The sequence below is a fragment of the Galleria mellonella genome, unplaced genomic scaffold, assembly GCF_026898425.1.
Source record: "Galleria mellonella isolate WM207_F2 unplaced genomic scaffold, CSIRO_AGI_GalMel_v1 utg146, whole genome shotgun sequence".
In the NCBI taxonomy this organism is placed as follows: Eukaryota; Metazoa; Arthropoda; class Insecta; order Lepidoptera; family Pyralidae; genus Galleria; species Galleria mellonella.
This window is the reverse complement of record NW_026441999.1, coordinates 8,639,304-8,655,629: the sequence shown is the minus strand read 5'-3', so window position 1 is coordinate 8,655,629 and position 16,326 is coordinate 8,639,304. Positions and strand designations below refer to the sequence as shown.

General features: G+C 38.3%; 1 protein-coding gene across 9 annotated transcripts in view; it reads left to right on the top strand.

The window, feature by feature from the left end:
* Positions 1 to 16,326, top strand: part of LOC113514629 (hemicentin-1) — a 573,783-nt gene that overhangs the window by 545,497 nt on the left and 11,960 nt on the right. For 7 of the 9 annotated variants that reach the window (XM_052891885.1, XM_052891877.1, XM_052891882.1 and 4 more), the window contains exons 13-23: positions 709 to 849; positions 4,271 to 4,379; positions 5,208 to 5,365; positions 6,174 to 6,232; positions 6,814 to 6,978; positions 7,517 to 7,646; positions 8,678 to 8,762; positions 9,328 to 9,533; positions 10,519 to 10,601; positions 10,876 to 11,053; positions 15,393 to 15,410. In XM_052891885.1, coding sequence (XP_052747845.1) covers positions 709 to 849; positions 4,271 to 4,379; positions 5,208 to 5,365; positions 6,174 to 6,232; positions 6,814 to 6,978; positions 7,517 to 7,646; positions 8,678 to 8,762; positions 9,328 to 9,533; positions 10,519 to 10,601; positions 10,876 to 11,053; positions 15,393 to 15,410 — 1,332 coding nt within the window. The remainder of the gene's footprint in view (positions 1 to 708; positions 850 to 4,270; positions 4,380 to 5,207; positions 5,366 to 6,173; positions 6,233 to 6,813; positions 6,979 to 7,516; positions 7,647 to 8,677; positions 8,763 to 9,327; positions 9,534 to 10,518; positions 10,602 to 10,875; positions 11,054 to 15,392; positions 15,411 to 16,326) is intronic. The other 2 variants (XM_052891883.1, XM_052891878.1) reach the window with 1 other exon arrangement.

The following is a 16,326-nucleotide window of genomic DNA, read 5'->3' as shown; positions in this document are numbered from 1 at the left end:
GAAGTTCCACAACCTTCCATATCAGTTATCAATCTTTCTTTTTTTATTGTTGACAAGTGTTTGACATATTTTGATGTAATTTTTTATATAACATTATGAATTTTAATGACTCATTTAATTAACATTTATTCTTTTTAAGTTTTAATATTTGCATGCCTAATTATGGCGAAATATGAGGACTTACACTTATTGTTAACATCTGTACACTTACCATGTTTCTTGTAAATAAATATATAAATCTCCGATTGTTATTTTGTTCGCGCATATTTTTCGAATGGAAACGCGTGAGGCGTATCAAAGCATATACTCTGTTATGTCCATGGTACTGTTTATGTCTATAGGTGACGAATACCACTTTCCATCAACTTATTTCTCATTGAATGAGTATGAATGAATGAGTATACTTTATTTGCATTATACAATATAGGAAATAAGCAAGACAATTTACAAACACAACGATACAATTGTATAAGTACAGTAAGGCGGCCTTATTGCTGAGAGCAATCTTTTCAAGACAACCTTAAGGTAATGGACTAATTGTTGTACAAGTAGGTATAATAGTGCTTTGTAATTAAAAAAGCATCTTTTCATTCTATTCTAAGTTACATAAAAAAAAATTCCCGAATTGTTCTCGTATCAAATTTTGTGATGTCTCATTTCTCGTGATTCAAAATCTTTAATTATAAATGTAATGTTTTTTGATTACAGAAAACTTATGCAACGAAGTGGACCCGTCAATGCTACTACTTCAGGACACAACGAAAAGTTTTCATGGGAATTACTCCTGTAAAGGCAAGAACTACGCCGGTTGGGGCAACGAGAGCCAAAAGACAGAATTGGTTGTGAATTGTAAGTTTAAATTTAAATACCATTACATAAAAATTATTTCATAAATGATGAGATATAACAGTGAAGTTACGGGGTACCTTCGTAAACTACAGCGTTTAAATCCTTAGGAATAGCATTGCATGAGGGTTACCATGGCCATCCTGGTATCCAATGTGCTATTCATGATCATACATAATAGTAACAACTTACCTACTAGGTATGGTACAAAATAGATACCCTATTAACAATTTGGACTAGAGTTCTTAGAACTAACAATACCTTCTCTCCGAGTGGTGATACATTGTACTTAAGCTCCATCACCACACGGTCGTAATACGTGACTTCTGTCGCGTACAATTTATTTATTACTAGCGGCCCGTCCCGTCTTCGCACGGGTAGACATTTTTACAATATTTTAAAAAAGTGGTTATTGTGACAACGATAATAGTTGGACATAGAGTGTCGCGACGTTTTTTATAGTTATTGATATTTTCTTAAATATTGTAGAACATACTTTTGTTCTATCACCAATAGTTTCCGCAGCGCACGCGACCAAAGATATTTTATAGCATTTTTTTACACCTTGAGTTACGTTACTAAAGTTTTAGTAAGGGTTTCTAATCTTTTCTAGCCTATGTTACTCAGAGTGGATGTAGCTTTCGAATAGTGAAAGAATTATTGAAATCGGCAAAGTAGTTTTTGAGTTTATTCATTACAAACATACATACACACAAAAATACAAATCTTTCCTCTTTATAGTATTATACAGTGTATGTATGTAGATGCAGATTTTTATATCAGCCAAGAACTATCCATTGTTGAACATAGGCCTCCCCAGTAATTGGGATTGTGCCAGCAAGTGCAAATTTTGGCAGGCGGGTTGACAACCGCAGTTAGGATTTGATTAAGTTCCTTTAATCTCCTCTTACCATACCGACGGGAAAGGAAAGAGTGGTCCGTTCTATGCTGAAACCACATTGCAATATGTGTGCAATTACTTTGTTTATATTAAATGCTGAGAAAGCTACTCCATACAAAATACTATGACTTTTTTTTATACAACTTAGAATGACAAACAAGCTGACGACCACCTGATGGAAAGTGTTAACCGTCGCCTATAGACATGAGCAGTACCATGGACACAACAGAGTGTACTGTTTCGTCCATGATACCCCCCATGCGTTGCCATTCCTGAGGACTCAGGTGTTATTCCTCTGTACCCAATAAATTCACGCCATACCTTTCAAACCGAAACACAGCCATGCAAACACAACTGCAATTGAAACACAAATGGGACAGAGGTACCCAAGCAATCGACTTTTGTACAAAGTCTCCCTCTGGTAAAACTGTACGTGTATTTATGCATATTCCACGTATGACGATGATTAATTGAGCCTTTAATACGCTAAGAGATAATAATCGCTTTCACGTTCACAATTAAAAATAATCCATTTGAATCCCATTAAATAATTCATTAGATATCGCAAGTTTTAGAAATACAACGTTTATAATATACTATTTTAGTAATGTGCCTGATAAGCGAATACCTTGGAGTGTTATCGATGTTTTATTATCGAAAAATTTCTTCGCCCGTCTCAATGGCGAGACGGTAATCCGTTAATCGCGGTTGTATTTGTGTGAAAATTGATAAAGGAATGTGATAAAGTATTGTAAATGGTTACACTTTTCATTTAGTTAATATGGTGTACCACAGGGATGCACTCTTGGTCCACTTCTTTCGAAAATATTAAATAATGAACTTATTCCATATCAAATGAGCTTTAGAGGGCATTTGTTAAAACCTTCTATAGCCTATATGTTAGTATATTCTTATTTTAATGTGCTGTCCAGTTTTTTTTTTTTTTAATGGATGATAATGGAATGGTAACCCCGCCTTTTTTTAACGTCTGGAAAATGCTTTATGCAGACCCATACACTTTGTGGGGGGTGAATGGGTACTGTGGGAATCCCCCCGTAATATGGGAGTGTACCCACCAAAAACCAGACGATATACCCTCGAGGTGCCATATGTTGGAGACATGGGTTCGCTTTCGCACTCACCACATCTCCGACGGCATGGTAACCTCGCCTGCGCTATCGATTATACGCTGGCGGGGCATCAGTGAGAGATGATAGGTGATGATGAAAAGGCAGGTCAGTTAGCCCATCGTGATGAATTCAACGATAAATTAGTCACGATGGTTTCCAAGGGAAATTGCGTGGAGGTCGACCTGATACGGTATATTGATAGCAATGGGGACTAATCTCCCCTTTACTGACAATCCCTCCCCCCTATACTGTCCAGTTATCTATCCAGATATCTTATCAGCCGTCTTCTGTTCACTGCTGAATACAGGCCTCTCCCAAAAGGCGGGGTTTACCAGTAATTGCCACGTTTAGCAGGTGGATTACCAACTGTATTTAGGCTTTGATAATTCCCAAAGAGGGTTGACGTCAGGCAGGCGGCCGGTCGTAAAACTATAAGCTAAATTCTTTTGTAATATGGATACCATAAATAAACCATATTACGCCGACCCCAAATAATAATTGGGATAAGGGTAGGAAGATGATGATTTAGGCTTTGATAATGTTCTAAAATGAACGCTGCTGGTCATGCCTCGACTATTCAGCTCCTTTAGTTGCCTCTTACGACACCCACCGAAATGGAAGGGGTGGGCCATACCAAGGCCATTCGGCACTATACACGGCAATATCTAAAATATATTCTATAATTCCATAAACCTAAATTTCTTAATATATGAATTATATAATAATGCCTTCTTTACAATTACAAATTACTTAGATATTTATAATAAGAGTAAAATATAGAACATAAAAAGAAATACATATAGAAAAAGTATGCAATGTAGTGGCTGTCAGTACATCACCAACATGGCGCCCCGCGGTACATGCATCTATCTATTTATAAGCTGCTGACATACTGGCAGGCGAGAAATTACAACGATCAGGTGTCCATTGGGCATCATCTGCTTCTAAGCGGACTAGCTTCGTCAAAACCTTTTAAGGACGATAGCACCACAGACCGTGAGGGTCGTCTTAGGGAAATGCTAAGAGCCTACTAAAGATCGACCGTTCCGAGGACGCGCCCATTCAGATTGCATCGTTAGGGCCCTCTACGAACGACGATGCAGCAGGCCATGCGGAAGCAAATGATCTGGTTGGGCTCCGTAACTCTGGCGCAGAGATTAATAAGCCTTACTTAATAATTTCTCCTCTTTTATTGGGACTTATTTAAAATTACATCTTAGACATTTATTATAAGAATAAAATAAAAAACAAAACAAAAAACAAATATAAAAAAGGTGGGCAATGCTGTCAGTACGTTAGTAATAGATATTTTTGTTTTTTTTTTTAAAGACACTGATCTTCTTTAATCTATCTTCGATTTCTTCTAAAGAAAACATACCTGTGCTCTTTACAGATCCACCCGGTCCTGCTAAGTTGACGTATTCGCCGTGGCGAGTCGTCAAAGGCAAGAGTCTTGTGCTCAGCTGCAGTATCAAGGAGAAGGGTAGGCCTGAGGCTCATAGGTGAGATACATTAAAACTTCATACCATTTACTAAAATAGTAATTTTTCTGGAGGAAGCTTTATCGCTCTGCCAGTGAAGAGCTTGCTTGCATGACCGTGTTTTGGTTCGAAGGGTAGAATATGACAGTTAGTAGGTTACGGAGGTATAACAGAGTCCTCAAGAATGGCTGCATATCAGATATTACAGGCGTCTCAGTGTAATTTCTATGATCCTATTCATGTTTGTAGTTAGTCTAATATTTACTACTTTCCGTCAAATACTGGTAACATTCTCCACTTTCGATCAAGTGAACCATGAACTTATTTTAAGTTGCAAGAATAATAGGGCATTTTGTATAAAAGTCGTCTGTATTGGTATCTCTATCTCATTCGTGTTTTTGCCTCAAAATCACTGTATTTCGGTTTCAAGGATGGAGTATGCCAGCAAAATTACAGGCTACAGAGACATAACATTCTATTCATCAAGAATAACACGAGTAACATGTTAGAGGTCCATGTCCATCATAGAGTATTCGGTGATGTCCATGGTGATCAATCTTCAAGCTAAGTCCCTTGTGGAATAGATAAAGAAAACCGAGTGCCAAAAGACTAATATACCCGCATACATCTTGCTTTCTAGACTTTAATAGCTCGTCTCATTCCTGCTCGCCAGGTTTAGAAACTCTTGATTACTCGGTCAAATAGAACACGATCTGTTTTATCACAATAGATTAATTTAGGTCTCCTCCAGTACATCTATCCATCCAATATCTCATTGTATGTCAATTTTGTCTATAATGCTATTCATAAAATGTTTCTTTTCCAACTACTAAAAAATCCATATTGTAGATTCCGATGGCATCGTGGCGGAAGAGTTGTTAGCGATATCGTCTCCCAGAACTGGACCATCGACCCGGTGACCCTCGACCATCGAACCAGCTTCTCGTGTCGGGGCATCAACGCTGGAGGAGAAGGAGAACCGGCTACCACTACTATTGATGTTCTTGGTAAGATCATTAATTCTAGACCAAAAGCCAAGAAGTATATTTAGATAGATAGATAGATACTCTTTATTGTTTCTTCCAAAAGATTACAATAGGAAACTTATTCTTATATAAATATTTAACTCATTTTCAAAGAAAGTAAAGTCCTGAACACATCTATGAACTATTTAGGATTCGCAGACATACCTGAAAGGACTTATGCGTCTTTTTTAAAGGCATAGCCTAACCTCTAGATTATTTTTCAGGGGGTGGGACTTTGTCTATAGAGACGTTAAATAATACTAAAAGTTAGAGCACGAGATCGCGTGTACACTCTATTTGATTTTGCTACGTAACAGGCAATTTTTTGCTCTAGGAATAAAAACGACTATTCTAATCGTCACAAAATTATATTAGTTTTGGGCTCTAACACGGACATTAACCCTTTCATCATCATCTCAGCCATTATCTGTCCACTGTTGGACATAAGCCTCCCCCATACACTGCCATAAAGAACGGTCCTGAGCCACCTGCATCCACTGACTCCCTGCAATGCATTCGAAGTCGTCACTTCATCTAGTCAGTGGATCGTCTCACACTGCGTTTGATCTTATGGCTACTAAAAATTATTGAGAAAATCGTTTTAGAATTTATGACATTATTATTAACAAAATCACAAAAAAAACCTATTTAGGGTTCTGAAACAAAATGGTAAAAAAAACTATGGTTCGTAAGGGTGTCGTCCGATTCGAATTATTCTTTGTATGGTTTAGTTTCGTGTTAATCCCATAACAAACGTATTTAAATATACTATTTATTCTTGTATTTTCAGCGCCACCTAGCTTCAAATATGCAATGAACCACTACAGCGGAGCTCTTTACAAGTCTCAGGTGTTTATTTTATTTATATATCTTTCTGTCATTCTAATACAATAAAATTGTAACTGAACAATGTATGTACACGGGAGACGATTAAGAAAAATTGATATAAGAGATTTTAATAGGAGTCTGTTTGTCTGTCTGTATGTTTGTTCCAGCATCACGCAAAAACTACTACACCAAATTAAACGTTGTTTTCACATTTGTATTTCTAAAGATCTAACTTAAAAACTGATGTATGCTTTATCTTGTTACACCACCTATAAATGCTTATACCTTTAACTGGCCACTGATGAACATATGTCTCCCCCTTGGGGGGTTTTCCAGTAGTTGCTACATTTGGCAGGCGGATTGGCAACCGCAGTTGGTCTTTGGAGATGTTTTATCCCTCGCCCTTCCATAGTCGTCTCTCAAGACACCCACGGGACCACACGACAATATAAATAGTTACTTATATCCGAAACCCATGACTAAGTTGCGACCAACAGCTGTTATACTTATAAATACTATACTCATGGGATTGTGATGGCTTTAGTGACGAAAGTTTATAAACTGACCACCTTATTTATACATTTATTTCTGTATGCTTTCAGAACATATCACTATCGTGCACGGTAGAATGCGCTCCACTGTGCAGCGTGCAGTGGCTGAAAGACGGCCAAGTGATCGACGATAAGAATGACCGTTACTATGTGGTCACGAGGAAAATCGAGCCACAAGTCAACAGGAACGACTTCGAAGCAACTGAGTCTACGCTGGTAAGTTTCCTGTTTTCAAACAAAATATATAAATGTTGACGTGACTAAACTCTAAAGATTTACAGCAGTTACCGGTTATAAAATACCATCAAGTTGAACAAAAAATGAGTCTACCCTCAAGTTAGAAACTTGTATAATTCTTAATAATAATATTAATTAATTTACTCGAAATCTGGTACAAATGGTCTTAAATGAACAGATGAATTAACAGAACTACATATTTCACAACTGATAGTAAGTAGTGACCGTCGCCTATAGGCATGAGCAGTACCATGGACATAACAGAGTGTAATATTTCGCCCATGATACCTCCCATACGTTGCCAGTCCTGAGGACTCAAGTGTTATTCCTCTGTACCGTGTAAATTCACTGCCATATCCCAGATTTCAAACCGAAACACAGCTGCTTCACAGTAGCAACACGAATAGGACAGAGGTGCTCAAGCAAACGGCTTTAGTACAAAGTCTCCGTCTGGTAGTTGACCAGTTTTTCATGCTGGATCCTCTATCTATATGATGCATGATTGTTTGCTTGCCAGCACTGGAATATGTCGGCGTGGCCGGGGCACGCGCTGTCCCGCGCGGCGGCGGCGGCCTCCTACACGTGCCGCTCGTCGCGCAACGACGCCGGCCCGCCCGTCAACAGCACCACCAAGTTCGCCGTCGAGTGTCCGTCTCTTATCTCTCTACTATATTACCTAGTACCAGTACTCAGCCAAAGGCCAACAAGCTGACGGCTCACCCAAGGGGCAGTGCCAACAGTCGCCTATACACATGAACAGCACTAGGATATTACAGAATACAATATTAAGCTCGAAATCTTGGCCTAGAATAGGCCACCTCTTCCTTTACTGTGGATGTCGTAAGAGGCAACTAAGGGATTGTGAAGGATGGGCAGTAGAGTCCCTTTTAAAAATCTTTAAAGTCAAACTGCGTTTGCCAATCCGCCAGCCAAGCATGGCAACTACAGGTAAACCCCAAGACAGTTAAAGGCAGATATAATGATGATACATTGAAGACTACGATATTACAAACTCGTGTCTTATAATTAAACTGCCATATCCCTGTTTTCAAACCTAAACCCAGCCATGCAAGCATAACTGATTCACGATAAAAATATGGTTAAGGCAGAGGTACTACAAACGACTGTTTACAACGTATCACCCTATGATAAAAAGTAACCACTGTTGGACATAGACCTTCCCTAACGCTATTCACCATGTGTGATCCACTTCCAGCTATCTTCCAAACATCACCGATCTATCTAGAAGCAGGGTTTTTTTTATACAACTTAGAATGGCAAACAAGCTGACGGCCCACCTGCTGGAAAGTGGTAACCGTCGCCTATAGACATGAGCAGTAGCATGGACATAACAGAGTATACTGTTTCGCCCATGAAACCCCCTATGCGTTGCCGTTCCTGAGGACTCAGGTGTTATTCCTCCGTATCCAGTAAATTCACGCCATATCCCACCCTTCAAACCGAAACGCAGCCATGCAAACAACTGCTTTACAGTGGAAACACGAATGGGACAGAGGCAAAAGCAATCGACTTTTGTACAAAGTCTCCCCTCTATGTTCCTTGCTCATCTACCATCACTAACTCGACAAATATAACAACTATGAAAATCCTGCCGTCGCAGTCTTTTCAGTAAATTCTCAATTTAATCGCATTTTAATTTACGTGAATTCTATTACAGACGAGCCAGAAAACATAACTGTCACCCCGAAAGTGGTGTCTGTCATTGAAAATGAAATACCTGCCAAGGTTGTTTGCTCCGCCCGGTATGTATGCCATCAAACTATTTTCTAGCACTTCCTTAATAACCCATTAACATTCACACATTTAGTTATTTTGAGACTAGATGATTATAAAGGGGGGAGAAGAATTGTTAGTAATGGGGACGTCAATCCCCTTTCCTAGCAATATACTGTCAGGTCAATCTCCACGCGGTTCCTCCTGGAAACCATCGTGATTAATTATTGTCAAATTCGTCACAATGGGCTTCATCCTCACCTATCATCACTCACTGGTGCCCCGCCAGTGTATACCGATAGCGCGGGCGGAGTTACCATTTCTTTTTTTTTACAACACAGGGGGCAAACGAGCATGCGGCTCACCTGATGGTAAGTGACTACCGCCGCCCATAACCACCCGCAACACCAACGGCATTGCAGGTGTGCTGCCGGCCTTTTAAAAAGGAATGTGCTCTTGAAGGTTATGATGTCGTATCAGTTCGGAAATACTGCTGCTGGCTGCTACCATTTCATTATCATCAATTAAAAAAAAAAGATGATTATAAAAAATTAAGAACGTGTAGTATTATAATGAAATATACCATTGTTTCAGAGGTTTCCCAATGCCCAGCTACTCGTGGCGCCGGGAACACTCCTCAAAGTCCACCAGCAAGGACCACACCAACAACTCTTTGATACTGTCGTCATCCAACACGTTACTGCTGGGTCCGGTACAGAGGAAGGACGGCGGGAATTATTTATGTGAAGCATATAATAGACACGGCTCTGTTAATACTACTGTATTTCTGGATGTTATGTGTAAGTATGTTTATGGTGATTATAGGAAACTTGACTTGTGGTCCCGGTATAGAATAGACCACACTTTCCTTTCCCGTGGGTGTCTTGAGAAACGACTAAGGGATTAATAGTAGAGATTTTGGCTGCAGCGTCCATCGTAAAACATCACCAAAGCCTAATTGCAATTGTTAACCCATCTGCCAAGTGTGGCAACTACTAACAGAACCCCTCAAGGGAAAGATTTCTGTTCAGCAGTAAACAGTTAAAGGCTAATAGGATAAGACGATGAATGCTTAATTCCATAATTGATGAAATGATTGATTGAATGAATAATTAGATGAAAGATTGTTTGTTCGAGTTAATGAATGATTGATTAATTGAACCGACCGTGGTTTGAAATGCCCAATAGTATTTTTATATACACAAATTCACGCTTATGTCACGAAAGGGACACGCCGACTTCAATTGTGGCAAAACCAATTATTCTGATTTAAAAACTGAACTACTGAATCGATTTTAGTCAAATTTCTATGGTATTAATCTGAAAATATCTAAATCCTTTTTATTTAAAAAAAAAAATCAAATTGGTTTATAAATACTGAAGGTTCATGTTGATACTGTACCTCTATTTCAGTACTATATTTTTCATGCTACTTAGAATAGCAAACAACCTGATGGTCCACCTGATGGAAAGTGGTAACCATAGTCTATAGACATAGAGTTTCGTTTATAATACCCCCGACGCTTTGCCATCCATGAGTACTTAGGTGTTATTCCTCTGTACCCTGTAAATTCACTGCCATATCCCACCCCTCAAACCGAAACATAGCTATGCAAACACAACTGCTTCACGGTACAAACATGAATGGGACAGAGGTGCCCAAGCAAACAAGACTTTTGTACAAACTCTCCCTCTGGTTATATATTTTTAAAACATTAAAAAAATAAACAATAAATGAATTGAATCGAGTTTTACCACAACTGTAATATTACCTGTGTTTTTCAGTCGTACCAGAATGTGGTATAAAACAGATAGAAATGGACGGAGAACAAGTTCTAGTCTGTACTGCGCATGCCAACCCATCGGAGGTAATACACCCATATTTACATTTTATATTATAAACAAAATGTGCTTTATATAATACCTTTTTTTTCTAATTCATTTTAGTAAAAAGAGTGAACTAAAACATAGAATTTAATATTTTTTCACAAAAGAACTTCCTTTAACTTGGACGAAATTAGTAAATAATTAGACTGGATAATCAACCTTTTTAATTAAAAAAAGGCACTATTAAAATTGGTTTGCAGTATTTGACCCATATTTTAATTGATCCTATGTAACTTTTTAATCTCATTTTTGTAGGTATTCTTCTCGTGGAAACTGAAAAACGACAATGACAGCCTCACCGACGAGAAGATCTGGCAGGTCGGCTCACAGAGCTACCTGCGCTTGAGCACCAGCGTCGAAGTCTACAGGACCTATTTGTGTTTCGCTAACAACACTGTCGGCACTTCTAGACAATGCGAGCGTGATGTTATGGGTGAGTATGCATATACATAATAACTTGTACTTCTTGCAAAGAAATTGATTAATTGAATTATTGATCGAATAATTGATCCAATGATTGATTGAACAATTGCTCGAATGATTGATCCAACGATTGGTCACATGGTTTATTGAATAATTGATCCAATGATTGATTGAACAATTGCTCGAATGATTGATCCAACGATTGGTCACATGGTTTATTGAATAATTGATCGAATGATTGACTGAACGACTGCTCGAATGATTGATCAAATGATTGATCGAATGATTGATCAAATGATTGATCGAATGATTGATTGAATAATTGACTGAATGATTCCTTAATTGATTTATTTAGAATCAAAGCTACGGAGTACGGATTTAGGGATCTTTCGTACTAATGTATCATAATTCTTAATACATTGAAAAAGTTACCTTTACATTTCTCTGTTATCCAAACCGAATAATTTTCGTTTTACTATAAATAGACTTTATACAATAGTAGGTATGTCTGTTCTACTCGTAACTCTGCTGTGAAATAGTTGTGCCTTTTTTTTTTTTTTTTACAACACAGGGGGCAAACGAGCATGCGGCTCACCTGATGGTAAGTGACTACCGCCGCCCATGATCACCCACAACACCAGCGGCATTGCAGGTGTGCTGCCGGCCTTTTAAAAAGGAATGTACTCTTTTCTTGAAGGTTATGTTGTCGTATCGGTTCGGAAATACTGCTGCTGGAAGTTGATTCCAAAGAATGGTTGTGCGTGGAAGAAAGTGCCTTGAAAAACGCACGGTGGAAGACCGCCACTCGTCCAGATGATTGGGATGAAACTTTAGTTTGTGGCGGGTTGTACGGTGGTGAAAATCAGCAGCAGGTATCAATCCGAACAATTCCTCAGAACACTCCCCATGATAAATTCGGTAGAAGATGCACAGAGATGCAACATCTCTGCGCAGCTTCAGTGGATCAAGTCGGACAGTAAGGCGTTGACTATCGATAATTCGAGCCGCCCGACTTTGAATGCGGTCTAACGGAAGGAGTTGGTACTGTGGCGCTCCTGCCCACAGGTGAGAACAGTATTCCATATGCGGCCTGACTTGGGCTTTATATAATTTCAGGCGGTGTTCTGGCATGAAATATCGTCTCACCCTATTGAGCACTCCTAACTTCTTGGAAGCTATCTTAGCCTTCTCCTCCAGATGACCGCAAAACTGGACGTCGCAAGATATATCAACGCCCAGAATTCCTAGACTCGACTTTTTATCAAGGGAAGTGCCCTGAAAGTGAGGAGATACGACAAACGGCGTCTTTTTTGCGGTAAACGCGCAGACTTGTGTCTTTTTGGGGTTAAATTGGACAAGATTTTGTTCACCCCAGATCGAAACTTGATGGAGTGAAGTTTCGATTTCAGACACAAGTCTATTCCGGCACTCATCGGTATGTGCCCGCGAGATCCTTGCATGACCGGTATATAATGTATCTCCTGTACTGTCGTCTGCATAGCAATGAATATTACTTATCTGTAACATATCATTGATATGCAGAAGAAACAGAGTCGGAGATAGTACACAGCCTTGCGGGACACCAGCATTCAAAGGTTTTAAATCAGAGCATGCTCCGTCGACTACGACCTTAATGCTACGTTCCTTGAGAAAACTGGCGACCCAAATGCACAGTCTCGCAGGCAACCCAAATGAAGGTAGCTTTGAAAGCAGCGCTCTATGCCACACCCGATCAAAGGCCTTCGCGATATCCAGACTAACTGCTAAGGCCTCTCCCTTACTCTCGATAGCCACTGCCCATCGGTGTGTTAAGTAAGTGCCTGAATGACTGTCTTTCAGCTGGAAAGGTGGAAGTGAAAATATAGGGTATGATACGAAACATAAGGTCCAATATTTCCTGAAATTTACATTTAATATTGTAAACTTATGTTTCGCATCAAACAAGAATAATTTGACAGTGGTTCCAAAAAGTCGACCTCACTTTTATCAAACAATAATTGTCTTATTTTTTGTAATTTATTTATTTATTCTTTATTGTGCACAAAAAATTACAACATATAATATATATAAAATAAAGATGTACAACAGGAGAGCTTAACTCTGTAAGAGTTCTCTTCCGGCAAACCCTGAGTGGAAAGGAGCATTAATTACTAGCGGGCAGTATGCGTACAATAATAGAAGGAAACATTATAGATGTTTCTATTAAAAAATAATAAATATGTTGACATATATAAGTTACAAGTAACAACACAATGTTATATTAACTTTATTCACGTCGTGGACCGTACACGCCTAGACCCATGGACTTAGATAAAGAATAGTCATGGACTCGCTGTCTAATAGATTATTTATCTATGTGGACATGATAAAAATGACGAAATTCTCTAAATCACGAGCGTCATCCGCGCATGCTACGTAACTATTGTATTGAACGGTAACGATGACGGGAAATAATATTCATCATCATTTCAGCCATTGTCCGTCCACTGCTGGACATAAGCCTCCCCCATAGACTGCCATAAAGAACGGTCCTGAGCCACCTGCATCCACTGACTCCCTGCAACGCATTTCAGGTCGTCACTCCATCTAGTGGGAGGTCTTCCTACATTGCGTTTACCCGTACGTGATCGCCACTCAAGAACTTTTCTTCCCTTCTGTTGTCTTACTTAAAAAAAGCACTAATATAAATAAAAAGAAATAATATTAATTAAAAATAAATCCCGCGGTTTCGTTTACATGAATTAGTATGTACATAAAATATCCTATTTGCTAAGTTAGGATATAACCTATATTTGTACCAAATTTAATTCAATTCCATTCAGTAATTGTTACCTGAAAGAGTAACAAATGTCCATTAATCCTTACAAGCTTTCGCATTTATAAAATTAATGGCGTATTCATTTAAATGTATATCAAATTTATTGCATGGCATCCTACTGATATTGTAATAAATTAATTTATTTATTTAAACTTTACTGCACATGGCTGTGTTTCGGTTTGAAGGGTGGGATATGGCGTGAATTTATTAGGTACAGAGGAATAACACCTGAGTCCTCAGGGATGACAACGCATGGGGGTATCATGGGCGAAACAGTATATATACTCTGTTATGTCCACGGTACTGCTCATGTCTATAGATGACGGTTACCACTTTCCATCAGGTGCGCCGTCAGCTTGTTTGCCATTCTAAGTTGTGAAACAACTGACGTGAAAGAAAGTTTTTTGAGAGGCGACTCCGTACATGTAAACGCAATATAGTATAGGATAGATTTGTTAGTAGTTGCCACGCTTAGCAGCCGGGTCAGCAACCGCAGTTAGGAGGGAGGAAGGGATTGTTAGTATTGGGGAGGTTAGGCCCCATTGCTATCAATATACCTTATCAGGTCGACCTCCACGCGGTTCCCCCTGGAAACCGTTTTGACTAATTTATCGTTGAATCCGTCACGATGGGCTAACTGACCTTCCCTAACATCTTCACCAATCATCCCTCACTGGTGGGCACCAGTGTATACCGATAGCGCGTGCGGGGTTACCATACCATTATCATCCAGATAAAAAAGACGCAGTTAGGATTTTAGTGATGTTTTAAGAGGGACGCTGCTGTTTATGCCTTGACCATTAAGTTCCCTTAGTCGCTTCTCACGACACCCATGGGAAAGGAAGGGGTGGCCCATTCTGTGCCGGGATCACACGACAATACTCCTATAACCAACTTATATCCTTGAAGTGGATTGATAACAGGATAGTTACTTATACATAATATATATATATATATATATATATATATATATATATATATAATGTGTAAATGTATAAAAATATATTTTCTCAAACATGCTTGGAAATGTGAGCATTATTTTGACAATCTTCGAGATAAATCAAACTTGCACGTACTGGCCAGATACATGCGGGCAGCGGCCGGCAAAAGTTGTATGAAAACCCATATCTATCGTGTATTGCGGCCAGATAAATTACTATGTAAACTCATATCTGTCCTGTAATTTAAAAATGGAAGGTCCTTTTACTTCGAAACATGGCTACCAAGGAGGTAACTAATACAAGGTTTTATATAAATTTAGAACTACTTTCAAATAGAAAGCTTGGCACGTGAAAAATTATTATTGTTTGTTATTCGTCATTGAACTTAAAAAGTAAAATTGTGTTTCTGATTTCCGCGCATTGTTTGAGAAAAGTACCAGCCTTGGCCACAATTAGGCATTGATAGACTCACGTATGTGTGCCTCGGCTGCGCCTTGGCTCACGTTTGCACGTTCGTCCATCAATGCCTCAGTTGCTGACCACTGCAGTAATGTACTAATTAATTATATTTATATTTTTTCTATTTCAAGCAAACTTGGAACTGTATAGTAAGTGTTCTTTATAATTCTCTTCCCTTGCAATTTCATAGCAATTTTTTTTTTAATGTATGACGCAAAAACTAATGCATCTAATTGTATGCAATTATCATTGTTGTATTATTGAAAGTAGCAGAAAAAAATGAATGAATGAGTATATTTTATTTGCATTATACAATATAGGGAATAAGCAAGACAATTAACAAACACAACGATACAATTGTATAAGTACAGTGAGGCGATCTTATTGCTGAGAGCAATCTTTTCAAGACAACCTTAAGGTAACGGACTAATTGTTGTACAAGTAGGTATGACAGTATTGTATAAATAAGAAAATAAAACATTAAGGAAAATAATTATAAGTGCCTATTATCAAATTTATATATATAACTTATACTTTAACCAAAATTTATATATATAATGCTAGTATCAGATAAAAATGCTACCTATTGTTATGTCTAATGTCTCAAATATTCGTTGTATTATACAATGAATTCTGTTATCTCTGCGGAGACTAAGGGACAAAGTCCACATGTTGATCAAAGGTTCATACTTTTTATATAATATTAGATCACCTGCAAACGTTGCCTTGCCCCCCACCGCCACCTACCGGATCCGTTTTTTCTTCGATCGAAATAGAAAATCCTATGTCTCAAATTGTGTGTATTCTTCATATTTACAAAAAAATACCATTAAAATCGGTTGAGAGACTTCTTAGATTACCGTGAACGAACATCATGGCACAGAATTTTTAATCGACTTCAAAAAAGAGGTTATATGTTATGTATATATATATTTATACATAATATATCAACAGCAAGTCCAAATTCCTTTAATGATTAATAAAAAATATTTTTAATAGTTTAGTTAATTAAACAAAATCTATACTCAAGCACGTCCATTATCTTAAATTTATATTTTCATTTTG